The 21262-nt window shown below is 45.1% G+C and overlaps 2 protein-coding genes and 1 non-coding gene across 4 annotated transcripts; 2 read left to right on the top strand and 1 right to left on the bottom strand.

Annotated features, from left to right (window-relative positions):
• Positions 1-1667: 1667 nt before the first annotated feature.
• On the bottom strand, positions 1668-1769 carry LOC148899734 (small nucleolar RNA U13). Its single transcript, XR_016114892.1, has one exon. It is a non-coding gene; the product is annotated as a small nucleolar RNA U13 (small nucleolar RNA).
• LOC148899733 (RING finger protein 223) lies at positions 1763-12829 on the top strand. Of its 2 annotated transcripts, none has more exons than XM_088995196.1 (4): positions 1763-1821; positions 2290-2531; positions 3807-4336; positions 12443-12829. In XM_088995196.1, the coding sequence occupies exons 3-4, from the start codon at positions 3888-3890 to the stop codon at positions 12795-12797; spliced, it is 804 nt and encodes a 267-aa protein (XP_088851322.1). In that variant the 5' UTR covers positions 1763-1821; positions 2290-2531; positions 3807-3887; the 3' UTR covers positions 12798-12829. The 2 variants fall into 2 exon arrangements, with proteins under 2 accessions (XP_088851322.1, XP_088851323.1); XM_088995197.1 differs by lacking the exon at positions 12443-12829 and adding an exon at positions 5428-6159.
• A 7038-nt stretch (positions 12830-19867) lies between these two features.
• On the top strand, positions 19868-20726 carry ier3 (immediate early response 3). The gene has a single exon (XM_088995575.1). The coding sequence runs from the start codon at positions 19944-19946 to the stop codon at positions 20400-20402; it is 459 nt and encodes a 152-aa protein (XP_088851701.1). The 5' UTR covers positions 19868-19943; the 3' UTR covers positions 20403-20726.
• The last annotated feature ends 536 nt before the right edge of the window (positions 20727-21262 follow it).

The raw sequence follows: 21262 nt of genomic DNA, 5'->3' as shown, positions 1-21262 counted from the left end.
AATGTTTCTTAATGGGATTGGCCTCATTTTGCTTCAAGTTGGGAAAAATGGGGCAGGCAACTTTTCAGTTATCGGTTAGATGGTTGAAAGAAATGACATATAACGCACCCATACTTGACTTATTTTATGGCGACTTCATCAAATGTCATTTCCGGTAACAAATTCTGGGTCGTTTCATCGGTTTTAAGTATCAGACATGGTCCACATCAAAATGGAACATTGAGAGGAACTGAGACTCAACAGAACAATATGACCTTTAAAGGACAACCGACGTCTCCGGACAAGTTGTGTCCATAATTTGTAAAATGGCTTCAAATGACTTCTACTGAGCGTATTTTAATAAGATCCCACCGCATATAGCTATATTTTACGTTTTAAGACTCGCTCTGAATATTCAGGAAGTCTTGTTTTTGAGTTGGTGACGAGTCCGTACGTGACGTCACTAAAGGAACGCCCCTAACCGAAAAAAAGATACATTATAGCAGTCCTTCTATCACGTCAATGTACAGTGAGACCTCAACTTACGAACTTAATTGGTTCCCAGACAGAGTGTGTAAGGCGAAAAGTGTGTATCTAAAAAAAAAAAAATCCCATAGGAAACCATTAAAATGGGAATAATCCATTCCCGGGTTTCCATAAAATATACTTTTCAACTAAATAAGCCTTAAAACTACACACAATAAACCTTATTCTATGTATAATAAATGTGCTATTGTATTGCAATGAAAGAAATACACTGCATTGTATCATAAAGTCACTTTATTTACATTTGTGATAGTCATTTATGGCTTGATGCAATGGCGTTGGAGGTCGAAGGTCACAGGGAATTGCATGAGGACTGTAATTAAAGAAATAAACTGTGCTGTAAAATAAAGTTTTATTTACCTTTTTGATGGTCGTTGATGGCTTATGGAAGGAGAGTCACCTTCCATCAGGACTGTTGGTGCTGTTCGGTCGTGTGCTTCCGCCAAAGATCACACCGCCAGCCGTGGTGGATGTGTATTATGAAAATAGTGCTTATTATAAGGTTTAATTTTCATAAATTTGACGTTTGTAAGACGAAAAGTTTGTAAGTTAAGGTGTTTGTAAGTTGAGGTCTCACTGTATTTTGCTGTACATGTTTGGTCGGAAAACCGTGTTGCACCCAAGCTCCATATAAGGAATTATCAGCCTGTGGAAACGGAGGTGGCCAGAGGAGGTCGCCATTTTGTGCCTCTTCTGGTGATCGATCCCCCCACCCCCAATGTTGCCTCAAAATGGCATGGAATAAATTCTTTAATCGATTGCAAACATGTATGCTTTCCTCTTCAGAACTATTTGAATCATATTCATAACTGGATGTGTAACAAGAAAGCATATTCTCCGAATCTGAAGCCATTGCTTTGATTCTCCAGCAACGTAAGACGTCTTGGCGTGACGTCACGAACTGGGGCTTTCTGAAAATGCCCAATTCGCAGCTCATTTTTTGCAGATTTTGGACACTTTTTAAAGTCATTTTTATTGGCGTTTTGTATTTGAATAAAAATATAATACTGCGTGTTTTGGGTATTTTAGAAGCTATAAAACGTTTTTCTGATGTTAGTTAAGAAATAAAAGCGTGACGACGGTTGTCCTTCAACCGGGTCGGATTCAGTTTTCAGAACTTCACAAATGGTAATTTCGGTCGTTGTCAGATGGTTTTAGGGTACTGTGCGTAACAAGTTGAGGCGAGTACCCTTCACGGAGTGACCGTGAACACACCAATCATCACATGTATGAACCGAAAGGATCATCTTACAATATGGCGCGGACCCTTTCTACAATACTTACCCACCTTTTACGGTAAGGGTGCGGTTATTGGTACGTGTAGTTTAAAGTTATTCGGACAGTGTATCACTGTTTTATAGTGCCAAATGTGTCCGCACGATGAACCAACCAGAAAATATTTCACGAGAACACGAAAGAAGAAAACTTTCAACAGCCGCCGCAATGCATTGTGGTCTACAAAGTTTCAACAAAGCCGTTGACAACATACATGTCGTCATCACGGTCTTCATCACCATGTTCATAATCATGAACTTCACGCTAAATTAATTTTGACATTAACAACGCCATGCTAACAGGTTTTGACGCTAACAGATTGGATGCTATCTGCGTGTTAAAGTCCAAATTTGTCGTTCATAACCTACTTGCTAAAGTTTGCTAAGAATTCAATGTTAAAAGTTAATGCTAACACAGGGTTGACAATAAAAAGAGAACACACGTTCTTTTCTCCATGATAACATTGTTGTTTTTATGTTTTAATCGAAGGCGTTACAGACACAAAAGAAGAATAAAAAACGACAATCAAAAAAACGTCTTTTGGTAATCAACTTGACCGGACTCAGGTGCGTATCCGCGGCTGCAAAGCGGCTGAGCTGATGTGCCGCCGCCTCCCCTCCTTCGGTCCATTTGCCCAACACGAGTCCAGCGGCGAACATGCGATTCGACTTTCCCCCGGTGAAGTTTGGCGTCAACGTGACACAGAAGAAGACGGCAGCAAATTTTAAAAGGTACCGTCCGAAATGACCGCCACAGCGAATATATCAAATTGATGTCCACTCTGCTATCAAATGTGGACATTTTGCGATGCCAATTAAATCGACGACGATGATTACGAGCAAACTTGACGATCGAATCAACCACGACTCTAACCCATGCGACAACGTTTAGTTATTTGCCTGAAATTTGAAGGCCGACTCGTTAGGGGGTTGCGGTTAGAGTACAGTAAAGTCGCGTTATATCGATATCGTTTATATTGATAATACTACTTATTATGACACTATTTTCATTTCCCGTGCACATTTCTAGTCTTTTTATGTATAATTAGTTCCGTTTGGTACAATTCGTGGTTTTTACGATAATCTGGTGACTGCGGTGCTCTTTTTCATCTCCCGCTGGCTATTTTGCCATGTTTATATCGATACAAAATATACTTAAGGCGAATCGATATTTCTTTAGGGGTTTCTATATAGTACCACCATTATCAAAATCTGTATCGGTCGCTGTATTTGTCGCGCCGTTGGTCGACTTGGTGGTCACGTGACTTGATTACGTGACCAGCTCCTGTGTAGCAGACGTCATTTTCATTTTCAGACGCCAACTCGTGTGTAGCAGACGCTGATAAGTTCTTTATATGGAGCTTGGATGCCCTCTTCTGGCGGCTTTTGGGTGCAACACGGTTCTCAGACAAAACACTCTTTCACGATTGAGGATTTGCTTCTTGTTGCCCTTGTTGCCTTGATTGCCCTTCACAGCTACTATTACCTTGTACTTCGTTCTGATATCACAATTCTTGCGTTTCCCCATGGTTGAAATTGGTGTTGAAATTCTGTACTGGATATAAGAAGACTACAGTATGTTTCACATGCTATTACAGCAGTGATGAAATATGTGATTGAAATTGGTGTCGAAGATGCTATTGCAGCTCTGCTACACAGAGCAAGACACGAAAGCGGGTCACGTGAGCAACGGTGTAACCGATACAGATTTCGATAATGGTGGTACTGTGTAGAAAATATCGATTCAGCTTAAGCTGCTTTTGTATCAATATAAGCAGAGCAAAATGGCCGGCGAGAGATGAAAAAGGGCACCGTAGTAACCGGATTATCGTAATAACCATGTATCGTACTAAACAGAACTAATTATACATAAAAAGACTAGAAATTTGCCGGGAAATGAAAATAGTATCGTAATAAGCAGTATTATCAATATAACCGATATTGATATAACGAGACTTTACTGTATTATTGTTGTTGTATTGTAGAATTCATGTTGCCTATTTGCAGGGTTCAAAGGTGAAGCCCCGCCCTCAGGTGAGGAGTGAACTCATCAAAGTGAAGCTTCCCCCTCACCCCCCAATCGCAAACATGAATCCTTGCTTGAACTCGGACGACCCGGGACGGCCTCCGGAGCCTCCCCCGCCGGTCGCGGCTTCTCCTCGGCTGCCGCCCGCGCTTCCCCCGCCGCCGTACCAAGTTTCGGCGGGCGTCCCGTCCCCGCCGGCGCCTCCCGAGGAAGGCGCCCCACCTCCGGAGTGTTGGGTGTGCTACAGCCACTTCAACAACGCGTTCCGCTGCCCCAAGATGCTCGAGTGCCGGCACACCTTCTGCCTGGAGTGCCTGGCCCGCATCAACGTCAAGTCGGCGCAGCCCGCCGCCATCCGTTGCCCGTTGTGTCGCCGCGTGACGCCGCTGCCTGCCCTGGGCCTCCCCCGTCTGGACACCGACGGTGACGTGCTGGCCTCCCTGCCGCCCGCCATGCGGCGCGTCTGCAGCATTCGCTTCCAGCGCAGCCAAGGCAAGCTGCAGATCAAGAGGTGAGTGGCGCTTCGGGGGCAAATTGAAAGAAATGAAACGTGAAACCAAACGCTGCCTGAAGATGGTTGAACAAGGGTGTCCAAGTCATTTTTTTTGCCACGGGTGGGCCACATTGGAGTTTCCTCTCGATCGCTAGCTAGCTTGATCACTAGCGAGCTCTATTGCTAGCTACCTTGATAGATAAGCTTGGAATTTTGATTTGCTTTCCAGGCCGAATAAAAGGATGTAAGGGACCAGTTTTGGCCCCCAGGCCTTGACTTTAATAGCTGTGATGTAAGGGATGAGCCAGCTAGCTGAATAGTAAGAGATCACTTGATCACTGGTTAGCTCACTCGATCGCTAGCTAGCTAGCTTGATAGCTAACTAATCAGATCCATTGCTAGCTAGTTAGCTCGATCGATCGCTATCTAGTTAGTTAGCTCGATCACTAGCTAGCTAGATCGATTGCTAGCTAGCTCAATCGCTAGCTAGCTAGCTCGATTGTTAGCTTGCTAGTTTGATGCTGGTTAGTTAGCTCGATTGCTAGCTAGCTCACCTGATCGCTAGATAGCTCATTTGCTAGCTCAATCGTTAGCTAGCTAGCTCGATTGCTAGCTAGCTAGCTCGATTGCTAGCTAGCTAGCTCGATTGCTAGCTAGCTAGCTCGATTGTTAGCTTGCTAGTTAGCTCGATTGTTAGCTTGCTAGTTAGTTCGATTGCTATCTAGCTCACCTGATGGCTAGATAGCTCGATTGCTAGCTGGCTAGCTCGTTGCTAGCTGGCTAGCTCGTTGCTAGCTGGCTAGCTCGATTGCTAGCTGGCTAGCTCGATTGCTGGCTAGCTCGATTGCTGGCTAGCTCGATCGCTGGCTAGCTCGATTGCTGGCTAGCTTGATAGACAAGCAATGAATTTCACAAGTTTTATTTGCTTTGGCAGGCCAAATAAAATGATGTGCCGGGCCAGATTTGGCCCCCGGGCCTAAACTTTGACACCTGTGCTTTAAAAGAAATGAAACTTGACACCAAACGCTGCCTGACGACGGTAGAAGAACGGCAAGCATCCTGTCGGCATCGTGGAATTGACAAGACTGTATCTGGTGTCCATTCGCAAGGTTACCGCAAGGTCAACGGGGTCGCTCCGTCAGCTCGCTGGACGTGGGCCTGCCCAGCCCGCCCTTGCGCAACGTTGGCGAAAGCGGCGGTCCGGGCGGCGCGGGCGCAGCCCTGTTCCGCCTGACGGGTCGTCCTGCGTGTCGAGCGGTGCTGCTGGCGCTTCTGCTCACCGTCACCGTGGCGATCACCGGCATCGTCGTCTTCCTGTTGACGTACGACCACCATGAAGTTTTCTAGGGGGCCAGCGCGGTTTCCGTGGCGACTGGCAGCCATGCTGATTCACTTGCTCTCATGGCCGCCGAGTCACCTGATGCCGGTTAACCGCAGATTCTGATGCTGGTTAGTTGTTTCCATGGCAACCGTGCTGTTGAGTCACCATGGGTGACTCGTACGCCTTGGTGACTCGTTGGCGACAAAGAGGTCGTCACTGACTGCGATTCCCACGGCGACGAAGATGCGGAATCCCGTTGTCAGGACGCTTGCTACCATGACGACCAACATGGACGTCTCCATGACGACAAAGATGAGGCTGAACTGGTGCCTGACCCATCGGGTTTGGACTTCCTGAAATGACGTCACCCAGGGGCGACCGAAACAAAGGGGTGACCGACAGAGCCTCGACTGCGGCGCCATTTTTTTTTGTCTGCTCACGTTTTAGACTAAAATGTATACGTTTTAAAAAGAAATATTTTTTATTCATGTTGTTTTTTCCCCGCCCTGTTTAAACTTAAATAAATGTCTTTTGAACGAGCTTGTTTTTTTTGCCCCCCCCCACTTAAAAAACAACAACTTGCAAAGACACCAAACGCTCAGCAGGGGGCAATGTCGTGGCACTCACGGAAACAAAAACGCTGTCAAAGCATGCTTCGTGGGGTGTTATAATACATTTCATTTCTAAGCGCCTTTCAAAACTCATCGTCACTTTACAGTCGCAGGATTAGTTTTTCTGTGGGTGAGCGGCAACCGCGCCAGCGTTCACTCAACCCGGAAGTAACAACGTAAAAAAAAACTCACAAATATGACACGATAGAAAGCGAGCCTGCTAGCCAGCTAGATAGGTAGCTAGCCATACAGCTATCCAGCCATACGCTTCACGCTAGTCTACGAGCTGCCCCCACCCAAAAAAAAAAATCAAAATAAACTTTCATTGTCTCCCCAAATGTCATCGAAGGTACCGGGGTTGGAAGTGGGAAGGAGGCGGGGTTTTACTCCTCAAAAAATAAAAAGTAATAAATTACAATAAGCTTTTGACTGGACGCTGATGACATCATCACACTGCCAGGTGTTTTTTTAACATTTTTATTTCTTCAATTGTAGCCTGTTTTCCCAAAGTATTTAAAGAATTTTGAGTGTATTTCATTTGAGTTTTTTTTTGTTACTCCTTAGCGGCAAAACTAACACTAAAATCTTGTTAGCAATTATGCTATCGTCTGCTGTTTCAAATTGATGTTAAATGAATGACTAAAGGGGGAGAAAAATCTGCATCTGTGAATATTTCTTGATTCATTTATCTAGCTAGCTCGCTATTTGATATCTATTTGCTATCTCGATAGCTGGCTTGCTATCGTTGAGTGAACGCTGGCGCATGTGGCTGCCGCTGCTCACCCACAAAAAAAGTTTACTGTGACTAAAGTGACCTTGAGAGTTTTGCAAGGCATTTATAAATGAAATGGATTATTATTATTACAATTGGAAAACAAAGTTTAGCTGTACCGCAAAGCATCATGGGAAGTAACATGCGCGTGCCAAGGTGCAATGCCCTTTGCCTTCCCACCCTCCATGCGGGGTCACAGGAGAATAACGGGGTGATGAATGGTTGCCACAGTGACGCTGTGTTTGATGAAGGAACACGCACGCGTGTGCGCCGGTTCACGACTTGTGCTCGCTTGATTGCCAAGTCATGCGCAAGTACAAAGTGTGTGTTTTGTTGTTGTTTTTTGGTGCGAAGAGTGGAAGGCATTGGGACGTACGAGGGCAGCCCCTAATGCACAGGTGTCTAAGTCAAGGCCCGGGGGCCAAATCTGGCCCACCTCATCATTTTATTCGGTCCGTGAAAGCAAATCAAGCATGTCAAGTGCCAGGATGCTAGCTAATGTCTGAGCCAAAATTTGAAATTGTCGCATGTAAACCACAATAACAGTGATTATTTTGGATTTTAAATTTAAAACTAGTCATTAGTTAACTCATTGACTGCCAGACATGAGGGATACCGGAGGGAGTGGGGCAATCAGGCCAGTCGTTAGTCAGGAATGTAGGAACAATCGGTAGGGCTGCAGGGAGTGGTCCTCTGCTCCCCCCAAGCTGAGAGTAGGGACCTATCATAGCAGTGTCCGGCGCCACCATGTCTGGACATTAGGGATATATATATATATAGGGCCGATATCTGGCCCGCCACATCATTTCATTCTGCCCGTGTAAGCAAATCAAGCATATTAAGTGCTAGCTAAAGTCCCAATTAAAAATCCAATTTGTCATATGTCAACCACAATAACAGTCGTTATTCGTGACTTCAGATTTGAAAACTGGTTATTGTGCACTCTAAATTGTGCACTCTGAATTGTACTGGTAACATCCGAGTTACGACCGGGTTTCGTTCCAACAAAACGGTCATAAGTCAAACGGTCGTAAGTCGGAATCCATTCAAAATGGCCGACGTGGCGTTTACATGACAGGATAGTATACGATGTCAATCTGTTGTTTTTCGTTGAATTTTATTATACACCAAACTGTTTACAGTTCATTTATGAATTTGATCACTTTTCAGTTTTTTGTATCATTTTATATTTCGTATTATCGATTTTATGACTGTACCTGTAATATATACCAAACTATTTACTGTATTTACTGTAGTTTATTTATAAATGTTATACATTTTAGTGTCATTTTAGCAGTGTACAGTATGACAGGAGATGTTGCCGAGACGGTATCTGCACTGTGTAGCTACTGTATTGAGTGTAGTCACGCAGTCGATTGCTGTGCGAGTGCTGTGCGAGTGCCAGTGCTGGCCAAAATTGTAGTACGCGTTGCCGGCTGCTTGCGCGTTGCGGTGCCAGGCGTCGAAAAAAAAAAGTCTGGCGGTCGTGGTCGTAAGTAGGGGTGGTCGTAACTTGGATGTTACCTGCAACATTTATCCTCCGCTAGCATCCGCGCGCAACTCGCATGGTCGACATGTTTTGTGCAGATGGAATTCAGGATTTCCAAGCGTCATGTTCCACACGCTAGCTTGTAAGTTGAAGGTTAAAGCGTCCCGACCGCTAAAAGCTACGCCCACCACAAAAATGCCGGCCTGCGGCTGCCACTTTGTTTCCTTTGCGTGCGTGTCGGAGTGTAGCGTGTTTGCGCTTCCAAGGCGTCTCGCCAATGGAAAGCGGGCAGGCGGTCGTTAGGCTAAAAAAAAAAAAAAACAACCAAAAAATGTCTTTGATAGGATTAAAAGACAGACGGACGAATCCCGCGGGAACTCTTTGCGGTCGGGAGGGCCGGGGCGTCGTCCAATTTTGCAAAACTTTGGAATGGGACAAACACGCTGACCCAAAACCAATCAAAATCCAGGTGTTTGCACACCTGTGGCCTTCCTGGATTCTGTTTTGCAAGACTTTTACCAAACAAATTCCTTGTGTGTTCTATATACTTGGCAATAAAGATGATTCTGATTCTGATTCTGATAAAGACCACCAGGAAATGAGACCAAGGATAAGGACTGGCTGGCTAGCTGTTGGCTATCTGGCTATCTATATTCACTATTTATTTGCTATCCATTAGCTAGCTATTAGCTGTCTAGTTGACTGGAAGCTGTCTAGCTGTTGGCTATCAGCTATTTATTCACTATCCATTAGCTAGTCACTAGCTATTAGCTGACTATAAGCTGTCTGGCTGGCTCGCTGGTGGCTGTCGGGCTATCTATATTTGCTATTTATTTGCTATCAATTAGCTAGCTAGCTATTACGTGTCTAGCTGACTGTAAGCTGTCTCGCTGGCTAGCTGTTGGCTATCTGGCTATCTATATTCACTATTTATTTGCTATCCATTAGCTAGCTAGCTAGCTATTAGCTGTCTAGTTGACTGGAAGCTGTCTAGCTGTTGGCTATCAGCTTTTTATTCACTATCCATTAGCTAGCTCGCTAGCTATTAGCTGACTATAAGCTGTCTGGCTGGCTCGCTGGTGGCTGTCGGGCTATCTATATTTGCTATTTGCTATCAATTAGCTAGCTATCTATTAGCTATCTAAATGACTGTATGCTCTCTGGCTGGCTCGCTGTTGGCTATCTGAATATCTATATTTACTATTTATTTGCTATCCATTAGCTAGCTAGCTATTACGTGTCTAGCTGACTGTAAGCTGTCTCGCTGGCTAGCTGTTGGCTATCTGGCTATCTATTTGCTATTTATTCCCTATCCTTTAGCTAGATTGCTAGCTATTAGCTGTCTAGCTGACTGTAAGCTGTCTGGCTGACTCGCTGTTGGCTATCTGGCTATCTATATTCGAAAGGAGAAAGAACCGAAGGCAACGCCGCACGTTTGGAGCTAATATTGGACGGAAGAGGACAACAGGCATGGATAAATACTGCCAGGGGGACGTTGGTAGCGAGCAAGGGAAATGGAATACAGGGACGGCATCAGAGACCAACCAGGAAGACACGGTGGACAAAGGAAAGAAGAGATGAGACCAGATTCAGTGGAGACAAGAAAAGGGGGACACCTTGCTGATCAGAAGATGAATCGTCAAAAAGAAAGCCAACAGGGACCAGGAAGAAAGACAGAAAGGAGGAAATTTGCCAGAACGGGGCGGAAAAGGGCTCTAAAAGCCACTGAGGACAACCAAAAAGTCGTCTCAATCTGCGAAAAGGAAGCCAAGGAGAAGATGAGACAACGTTGGATGATGAAAGGAGTCAAGCCAGTGCAGCGGCGCTCGCGTGCGTCTAAAAATAACTCCAAGCTACAACAAGAAAAACTTAGCCCCCGGCGAGGCAGCTCCGCCCTCGCCGCGCATACTTAAGCAGCCCGAATTCGGCGGACAAGAAGGAAGCGCAAACTTCAACATGACTTCCTGTTCCTCCGCCGACGCACTTCCTGGCCTTCGACCGGCGCGCCGCCGCCGCTGCCGCGTCTTGTACCCGCCGTCGCGATGCCGCCGGTGGACCCCCAGGGAAGACCCGGACCTGGCCCTCCGCTGGGTCCGCCTCCTCGCGGCGTTGCTCTTCCTGCAGATCTTCAACGAGGACTCTGGGCCAGGTGAGGCGGGTGCACGTTCAACCTGATACGAGGTACCTCGATCGAGAGAGGCCAAGCGACAGTTCTGGGCCAGAAACAGGGTACCAGTCCAAAGGCGAGGGTTGCGTTCCTGAGCCGCCGTTCAAGTCTTGAAAGTTTCTAGGCTGAATGGATGAAATGGCCAAATCTTAGTCCCCAGATAAGTTATGGTTCAGAGAACCTTTTATTCGATTAGGGTTCTTCTAATCTTCCAGGGAGAAGGTCTCAAGAGAAGTGGTGAGAAACGGTTCAGGTCCCAAGGAAGTAGGTGTGGGTCCCAAGTCCAAGTTCCAGAGCAAAGTTCTCTGTCCCAAGTTGAGGTTTCTTGGGCTGGAGTCCCAAATTCAAGTGTGGTCATCTCAATTGAAGAGAAGGGCGACGTCTGCCAAGGGTTCTAGTCCTCAGTCAAGACTCCAGCCGAGGTCCCAAGAAGAGATCCTAGTCCTGAGAGACCCTCAGCCAGGTGAGGAGGGTGCATGTTCAACCTGACACAAGGTTCCTTGAACGAGAGAGGGAGTCGCAGTCCGAAGGGACAGTTTTGGGCCAGTAACAGGGTTCCAGTCCAAAGGCGAGGGTTGCGTCCCTGAGCCAACGTTCAAGTCTTGAAAGTTCCTAGGCTGAACGGATGAAATGACAAAATTGTAGTCCCCAGATAAATCTGGTTCAGAGAACCTTTTCGTCAATTGGGCTTCCATCTTCCAGCGACATGGATTTTCATCTCCAGAGAAGGGGTGAGAAACGGTTCAGGTCCCAAGGAAGTAGGGTGTGGCTCCCAAGTCCAAGTTCCAGAGAAAAGGTCTCTGTCCCAAGTTGGGGGTTCTCAGGCTGGAGTCTTGAATTCAAGTGGGGTCGTCTCAATTGAAGAGAAGGGAGGCGTCTGGCAAGGGTTCTAGTGCTCAATCAAAACTCTAGCCGAGATCTCAAGACAAAATCCTAAAGGTTTTTCGTCTCCAGAGAAGGGGTGAGAAACGGTTCAGGTCCCAAGGAAGTAGGGTGTGGCTCCCAAGTCCAAGTTCCAGGGCAAAGGTTTCCGTCCCAGGTTGAGGTTTATTGGGCTGGAGTCCTAAATTTAAGTGGGGTCATCTCAATTGACGAGAAGGGCGGCGTCCAGCAAGGGTTGTGGTCCTCAGTCCAGACTCTAGCCGATATCCCATGACGAGATCCAAGTCCCGAGAGACTGTCAGACATATGACAGTCAGACACCGTGGGCAGAGACACGGAACCAGAAAGATTGTCCCTACTGCCGGCAGGAAACACAGTCATCAATGACATACGTCTGAATTCTGCGCCCCTCTGCCAAGCTATTTATTAAAGTGATACATTAGTAAAACATAGTTTTCTTGATTAGCATACCACGCCTCTGGGCATTCTGAGCACCAACAGATGTAAGCAATAAAACATTATGTTTCCCATGAACTGATACGTTTGCATCCTGGCTAGTGACCTCTTCGTGTGAAAAGGAGTTTGACGTCCTAAATTACCCCTGTGATGAACACTTCCCCATGTCCTAAATTACTCCTGCGAAGCTGATCGTTTAACTTGCTGTGTCCGTTGACCTGATTGATCCCAGGTTGCCCGTGCTTCAATTGTGTATTGAGTCACAAGTGTTGACTAAGCATACAACAGCATGAAACTTTTAAATATGATAACTTAGTATTCTCTAATCTCTAGAAGAGACCCTGTGGCCTTTGTCCCAGGGGAAGGTCTGGTGGTTCTGACAATAAGTCAACCGTGCGTGACACCGTCTTTGTTGGCTCCCCGAAGATGTGGCGAGCGCCGAAGCAGACGAAGGCGACTATCCCGTGACGTGCGAGCAGGATTTCACCCCGGAGTCGCCACGGGTGGTCCAGCCCCGCGCCGTGACTGCGGACCTACCGGGAGACCGTCTGCTCAGCTGACCCCGTTGAAGGAAGCGCTAGCGCCAAGGTCATTTCCTGTCCCGAAAACCTTTCCGTCAATTCCCCGCGGCCGCATTTCGACGCGTCTTTGCAACAAATGTCAAGTCGGCCAAGTCCCTCAATCCAATCGGCGGATTTTCTGCTCCCATCACGTCGTGGCCTGGTTTTGGAGGCTCCGCCCAACACAGACGGCGCCATTCCAGCTCGGACCACCCACTTAAAGATGCCTTTGAGGGCAGCGTTTTAAAAACCAACCCCTCAAACGTAAACGGTCCACTTACTGCGTCCTCTCAGGCAGGGTTGACCTTCATCGTGATTGCGATACCTTCCAAAAGTCCAAAATGGCTTCAGGTAGCCGAGAGGGGGTGGGGTTAAGGGGGCCAGCATGGGGCCAGGAGTGAATTTTCAAGGCATTCCAAGGAGGAGGCGGTCATCCATTTTTATTGAATCGCATGAGCTCTTTTGAGAACTTTTCAAGAGGAAAAGTCCAAATAAACATCTGGGATAGGTTGCATAACTGTACACACCCTAAGTTTAATGCTGGCTGTGTTCAGAATGAAAGAATCCTGTGTTGGAAAAATGCGCATGGGAACGCAAACATGTACTGCCGATACCTCAACTTAATTGGTTCCCAGAAAGTGTGTAAGGGGAAAAAAAATTTCTTCCAAATATTTATTTCCCATAAGAAACCATTCAAATCAGAATAATCTGTTCCCGGGTCCCCATAAAACAGTGGTGTCAAAGTCATTTTTTGCCGCGGGCCACATTGTAGTTATGGTTTCCTCTCGAGGGCCGTTATGAATTTGAGGAACCCATTAGAATGTTTAAATTCCTTCAAATATTACATATAGAACACACAGCATATTAATGAATAACTCGTTTTCAAATCTGAAGTCAAGAATAATGACTTGTATTGTGGTTGATCCAAAAATATGAAATTTTGGCTCAGATTTTGGCAATCATCATGGAATTTAACAAGTTTGATTTGCTTTCGCGGGCCGAAAAAAATGATGTGGCGGGCCGGATTTGGCCCGCGGGCCTTTACTTTGACACCTGTGCCATAAAACATTAATTTCTACTAAATGAGTTTCAAAACTGCACAAAATATACCTTATTTTATGTATAATAAATGTGGTATTGTATTGTAATGAAAGAAATAAACTGTACTGTATAATAAAGTTGTTTTATTTACCTTTGTGATGGTCGTCGATGGCTACAAGTTGCCGTGCTTTCTCGGCGAAAATATCCTCACTCACACTGTCCCCTGCTAGCTGCTTTTCGTTCATCCAAATGAACAGAAGTTTTTCAACCTCTTCTATTGCCTGAGACCGTTGCCTAGACAACACAAAAACACCCTTAGCCGCACGTAGCAATGGTCGACTTGGCGTACTGATACTGGGACGCTAAGTCACACAAACGCACACCTTGTTGGTGTTTTGTGATGATCTTCTTCTGCTCGACCGTCATTTTCCTTAGTGTCTTCTTAGGCCTAACACTAGCCTGTGATGGAGTCTTTTTCGGTCCCATAATAGCAAAAGTACTCCACTCGATAACAAACCATGTCTGCACTCAAAGAAAGTGGGTGTGGAAAACGAGCCGAGGTATCACTGTACTGCCGATACACGCTCCCCCGAATGGCGCTAACGAATCTTAAGCTCCCGACGTCACTCCGGAGGCAACCAAAAACCCGTCTTGACTTGACCTTTTTCTTCCATTTGTTAAACGAAGGCGACGCTTTGTCATTCTTACGCGACCGTCGTGGAACGTCGACTATGCGGAGTCGTCTTGTACGCGTCTGTCAATCACTCGCACGCCCGCATACTTGCCGCTATGGTGACGTGCTTTTGATATCGGCTTCTATTTAAAGTGTCGGCTAACCGGATTTTCTTCCACTTTGTCCTTTTTGTTTCTCTTGTGTGGTTGAAAGGAACGAAATTCCGTCTGTGATGCACGTGGGCAATAAAATGGCGTCAAATGTTTTCCCACGACTCGCCTGAAAATCGGAAACTAGCATGACGAAGGAATTCACGTTAAAAAAAATTCCGTCCACCATCGTGGCCCAATCACGGGCCAAAATATTTGGGCCATGTGACGAAATGCCAACCAGGAAGCTAGCAGTTACATCATTAAATAAATACATAGATAGTCAAATAATTCATTATAAAATGTGTGATTGGTTGTATTGATTAACTGACTAATGAATGTGTAATTATTAATTAGATCAATTAATTGATTATTTGAGTCAATTAAAAACCGGTGCATCGGTTTTACTGCAAGCCTTGGGGGGTAGCTAGGTAGGTAGCTAGCCATCTATCCATTCATATCACTAGCTAGCTAGCCATCTGTGATAAAGTGGCATTTATCTACAGCTAGCCGGCCAGCTATCCATTCAATTCACTAGCTAGCTAGCGAGCTAGCCATCCTTCATAAAGTGAAATGTATATCTAGCTATCCATCTTGCTAGCTAGCCACCTGTGATAGTGACATTTATCTAGCTAGCTAGCTAGCCAGCTATCAATTCATCTCAATAGCTAGCTAGCTAGCTATCCATTCAATTCACTAGCTAGCTAGCGAGCTAGCCATCCTTCATAAAGTGAAATGTATCTATCTAGCTATCCATCTTGCTAGCTAGCCACCTGTGATAGTGACATTTATCTAGATAGCTAGCTAGCCAGCTATCAATTCATCTCAATAGCTAGCTAGCTAGCTATCCATTCAATTCACTAGCTAGCTAGCGAGCTAGCCATCCTTCATAAAGTGAAATGTATCTATCTAGCTATCCATCTTGCTAGCTAGCCACCTGTGATAGTGACATTTATCTAGCTAGCTAGCTAGCCAGCTATCAATTCATCTCAATAGCTAGCTAGCTATCCATCCTTCATAAAGTGAAATCTATCTAGCTAGCTATCCAGTTATCCATTCATCTTACTAGCTAGCTAGCCATCTGTGATAAAGTGATTTTTTTTTCCCCCTCTCTAGCTAGCTAGCCGGAAAGGATCCCTCAAGTCCTGATTAGCACCTGCGATATTTGCTTCCCGGTCTGGATTTCAACCGTGGACCTTTCACTGTGACTCAGACGATGAGTCAGAATCCTAAATCCAGACAGACTCCGCACAGAGAGAGTCCAGATCCGGGGCAGAAAACCAAGATGGAACTTTGGACTTCTGATGGGAACCGGGAACCTTTGACTGGAAGGCCGATAGGGGCTGAAATCTGGCTACGGAACAACAGGAGAATCCTCGAATGTAGGAACTAGAACTTTTGAGGCCAGATCTACTTTTATCAGACACCCGCAGAAGTCTTTTGGCGTTTTGGGGAAACCCTTTTGTTTCGGGGGGGGGGTTGGGATCTGGACGGGATCTTTCGGCAGGTCAGAGTGAGTCCATCTGAGTTTCCGGGAAAGGAAGTGAGCTCACGCATGACTCTCGCTCAGTGCGTTTGCGTGCGCTTGTGAGTTATCGTCTGAAAGCGTCAGAGCGTCAGACACTCTGCCCGCAGCCGGTTTGGAAACGGGGGAGGACCACTGCTCGGAATTTGGGACTGCCCCCGTGGGCCCTACTGGACCAATCACGGCAAAGAATCAACGAAAGCGGTACTGAAGCAGGAATGAGGCCACTTTTAATAATAATAATAATAATAGAGTGATACCTCGGTTTTCGACCATAATCCGTTTCAGAAACCTCTTCGAAAACCGATTTGTTCAAAAACCGAAACGGCACTTTCCATTAAAATTAATGTAAAAAATCTTAATCCGTTCAAAGTCTAGAAAACAACTTTTTAACTATTTCATCGCATAAACCGGATAAAAACTTAATAATAGAGCAGGTCATGTGTAAAATTCTATAAAAACAAACTTATTTTCACCAATTTTCTTTCTGCCACGGGGCATGTTGGCACCTATCCCTGCTTTCTTTGGGCAAACACAGGGCACACTAACTTTTCAAACCATCCTCTGCTTGCTTTAAAATCATACTATTCAGGAGATCTTAACCAAATATGTCTGCATTTTTGCAAAAATAAAACAACAATATTAATGCGTCGGTCACAATGAGGAAGACGTGACGTATAAGGAAGCGGAAGGTAGTTGAGTGATGCATTCAGATGCACTCAGTTTGGTTGAGAACCAAATTTTGGTTGTATACCGGGGCATAAAAAATATGACATTTTAGGTTGAAAACCGAATGGGATGAGAACCGAGACGTTCGAAAACCGAGGTTTGACTGTACATTTCCTTTCTCAGCGCCTTTCAAAGTTCTCAAGGTCACCTTACAGTCACAGGATCAGTTTTTCTGTGGGTGAGCAGCGGCAGCCATGCGCGCCAGCGTTCACTCAACCCGGAAGTAGCCCAAAATAGATAATTAGCTAGCTAGCTAGCTAATAGACGGCTAATAGCCAGCGATCTATTTAGCTAGCTAGACAACTAATATATAGCGAGCTAAATAGCCAGCTAGCTAGATAGATAGCAAATACATAACAATAATAAACAATACATTTTATTTATAAGCGCCTTTCAAAATGGTAACTCTTTGGACGTTGTTGAAGGGACAAATTTGGTATCCAAATTGGGGGGGTAGGGAGGGGGTCAACGCCTTCATCATCATTTTGCTTCTGACCTTTGACCCCGCCGGAATGCGACGGCGAGTTGACAAACTTGGACCGGAGAGACGACCCACAGCTTTGCGCAAGAAACCAAAAAATAAACATGGCCGCTATTTTCAACTCCAAAGGAAATCTTTTGGCCGTTTCGGACGACCTGTAATGGCGAGACTTCACGGAACACGCGTGACCGTGGGCGTGCAACACGTGACGGCCATCTTGGCATGTCCTCACCTGGACGCCGCCCGGTTCGGCACGTAGGCCCGTTTCATTGGCAACCGGCCAAGCCTCAGCCTATCAAAAGAGCCTTTGAGCGCCTTCTGACCCAAATGCGCCGCCGCCATCGTCATGGCAACCGGGCAGCCACGTGGCGAGGCAAAAACAAATAGTCAGCTTATTTTAAGGGGGAGGTTGAACCGGTTACGTAATGAGTAGAAGGCCGCCCGTGTGTCACCCGAGGGATGCAGACACGGTGAAACACTAAAACAGCATGCTCCCTTTTTCCCGCTACGCCAAAGCCGCTCGCTTCCAGTCAGCGCGGAAAGAAAAAGCCACAAGCAAACGGCCGTTCCACGGTCAACGCCAGCCTCGCTCCTTTCCACTAAACGCAATTATCCAGATTTTACGTTCAACCCAATGCGAATAGGAATACAGCGATACCTCAGCTTACAAACTCAATTGGTTCCCAGAAAGTGTGTGTCAGGCCAAAAGTGTGTCTTCCAAACATTAATTTCCCAAAAGAAACCATTAAAATAATAATAATAATAATAATTAATAATAATACATTACATTTTAAGCGCCTTTCAAAGAAAAAATGAGAATAATCTGTTCCCAGGTCCCCATAAAACACCATTTTCTATTAAATAAGCCTTAAAACTACACATAATATACCTTATTTGATGTATAATAAATGTGCTATTGTATTGTATTGTAATACCCTCACTCACACTGTCCTCTGCTAGTTGCTTTTGGTTCATCCAAATCAAGAGAAGTTTTTTTTCAAACTTTTCTAATGCCTGAGACCGTTGCTTAGACAACACAGAAACACCCTTAGCCACACATAACAATGGTGGACTTAGCATACTGGTACTAGGACGCGAAGTCATACAAACGCACACCTGTTTCGTGTTTTTCGATGATCTCCTTCTTCTGTTTCTTTTGTGTTCTCTTTGGCTGAACACTAGCCTGTGGTGGGGTATTTTTCGGTCCAAAAAAAGCAAACGTATCCACTTGATAACAAACCACATCTGCACTGAGTGCACTGAAAGAAAGTGGGTGTGGAATACTAGTCCGCCAGAAAACGAGTCTGTATGCCAAGATTACATTCTCGCGAATTTAATGTTTGTAAGGCGAAAAGTTTGTTAGCTAAAGCGTTCGTAAGCCGAGGTATCACTGTATATTAAAATGACTTTAAAACTGTCAAAACGTTTCGGCAAACTTGAGGTGTCATAGGTGACCTCGGTTAGCTAACACCTGTTAGCGTCCTCCTCCGTTCGACTGCTGTCGTTCGTTAGCTTGTTACGCGCAAACGTGGGTCGTAGTTCATAACTTTAAACCATAAATAAATGAATAATAATCAAAATAAATTGGATTTATAAGGGCCTGTCAAAACTCTGAATGAACAGTCATTCATCAATGTGTTAATTAATTCAATAATTAATTAAAAATAAAGAATTAAACAAATCATAAAACTGTTAGATAATTAAGTGATTACTAGATAGTCAAAGCATTAATTAATAAGGAAATATGTGATTGGTTGTAATATGATATGTAATTATGAATTAGATCAATTCATTGTTTGTTTGACTAATCATCTAAATAATTGACGAATTAATTAATTCAAAAACCAGTGTATCGGTTTTGTAGCAGGCCTTAGGGGGTAGCTAGGTAGCTAGCTCGTCAGCTATCCATTCATCTCACTAGCTAGCTAGCTAGTCACCTGTGATAAAGTGAAATTTATCTATCTAGCTGGCCAGCCAGCTATCCAATTCATCTCGCTAGCTAGCTAGCTAGCTATCCTTCATAAAGTGAAATGTATCTAGCTATCTAGCTAGCTAGCCAGCTATCCATTCAGCTCATTAGCTAGCTAGCCATCCTTCATAAAGTGAAATGTGTCTATCTAGCTAGCTAGCCAACTATCCATTCATCTGGCTGGCTAGCTAGCTAGCTGTCCTTCATAAAGGGAAATGTATATATCTAGCTCGCTAGCCAGCTAGCTATCTATCCAGCTATCGACCCTTCGAGCTTGGGGGTAACTCACTTCAGCCCAACATCCGTAATATTGATTCTCTTCCCACCTTTAAATCCCATCTTAAAACACAACTATTCAAAATCGCATTCTATGTGTAGTTTTAACTCATAATAATAATAATAATAATAATAATAATAATAATTTTATCTGTGGTTTTATTGTGCTTGTTTTGTGATTGTAAAGTTGTCCTTGAGAACTTTAAAAGGCGCTGATAAATAAAATGTATTATTATTATATTTTTTAAATTAATAAGTCATACAAACAATAATAATAATTGATTTCTTTTTCCATAAGTTGAACCTTAACCTGAAAACTGATCAAATGTGTGAGTTTTTTTCCTTCCTTGAGTTGAGTAAGAATGTGTAGGCCAGGGGGGCGTGACCTTTCGCTCCTCCAGTGACGTCACGTTCCATCAAAAGTATAAAAGCCTCTCGGAGTCTCTCGCCTTCAAGCGCTTAAAGACACAAAAGCAATTTTAACTAAAAAGAAAACGAGAAACACAGAAAGAAGAAGCGACCAAATGTACTCGACGACCTCCACGACGCTGCTGTGCCGACGCGAAAGTCTCGCCCGGCGCAACACGCAGCCGGAAGTGTTCACGTTCGAGCACATCCCGGCGGCCGCGACTCCCAGCAAGGCGGCCGCCCGGCCCAAGAAGCGCTGCACGCGGGTCATGTACCCCGCCAAGGTCCGCATGCACCTGCCGCCCCCGGAGAAGAGCGCGGTCAAACGCTGGCTGCTCCTCTTCGTCCTGGTCCTCCTGTGGCAGATCTACACCGAGGAGCCCGGAAGCCCGGACGACGACCGGCCCTTCCCCGACGGCGGCGACGCCGTCTCCCCGTCAGCCGCCGCCGACGCCGACGCCGTCTGCGAAGCCGAAGCTCCGCTCGCGGTCGACGACTCGACCTCCGGCGGCCCGGCGGGCAACAGCTACGTGGTGGCCCTGCTCGTGTACCACCGCCTGGGGGCTGACAACTAAACCGAGCCGGGACTCGCCCGTGCTTCCATGCTGAAGCGGAAGGAGAAGCGAGCCGAGCGGAGCGGCGAACAGCCCGCCCAACTGCGGCCGGCGAAGGAGCTACGTGGCTCGGCCTGGTGCCTGTCTGAGCCCCGCTTGGCCTCGGAAGTCCAAGAAAGAACAGAAACTGTGAACTTTGATTACCGGAAACTTGAATTTGTCATTGATTGCACTTGATAACTGACTGTTGTCCTGTCTTATTTAGTTATTTATTTATCATTATTATTAATGTTATTTGCTATTTATTGATCAAGCACTTTCAATAAAAAAAGTGACAAGTGTGAAGCCTTTTTGCATATTTGGGACGCTTAATAATATTTAAATATGTTTTTATGGACCATTACCCTCTTTATCAGCTCAAACATGTATGTTGTTGTGATTTTTAAAAAATATGGCAAAATATACAGGGGAAATTTTTCATTCTGGGGTGCAACCAAAATTTCTACACGGAATACTGCATGGCCTAAATGAGTAGTTATTTCAATAGCTAAATATTCACTTTTTAGGGTTATTTAAATCGCTAAATATTAGTTTTTTTAGGCTTATTTCAATAGCTTAATATTCGTTTTTATGGTTATTTCAATAGCTAAATATTCTCTTTTTAGGGTTATTTAAATCGCTAATATTAGTTTTTTAGGCTTATTTCAATAGCTTAATATTCGTTTTTATGGTTATTTCAATAGCTAAATATTCGTTTTCAGGGTTATTTCAATAGCTAAATATGTTTTTTTTTTTTAACAAATCTTCAAAGAACATTTCTGGTGGTGTGATGTAGCCCGGTTGAGCCCACCGAGAACATGTTCAAACACACCGGTGAATCA

Source organism: Hippocampus bargibanti, linkage group LG04 (assembly GCF_051943395.1).
Source record: "Hippocampus bargibanti isolate YZ-2025 linkage group LG04, ASM5194339v1, whole genome shotgun sequence".
NCBI lineage: Eukaryota > Metazoa > Chordata > Actinopteri > Syngnathiformes > Syngnathidae > Hippocampus > Hippocampus bargibanti.
The sequence above is the reverse complement of the archived record's forward strand: the minus strand, read 5'-3'. Positions and strand labels throughout refer to the sequence as shown.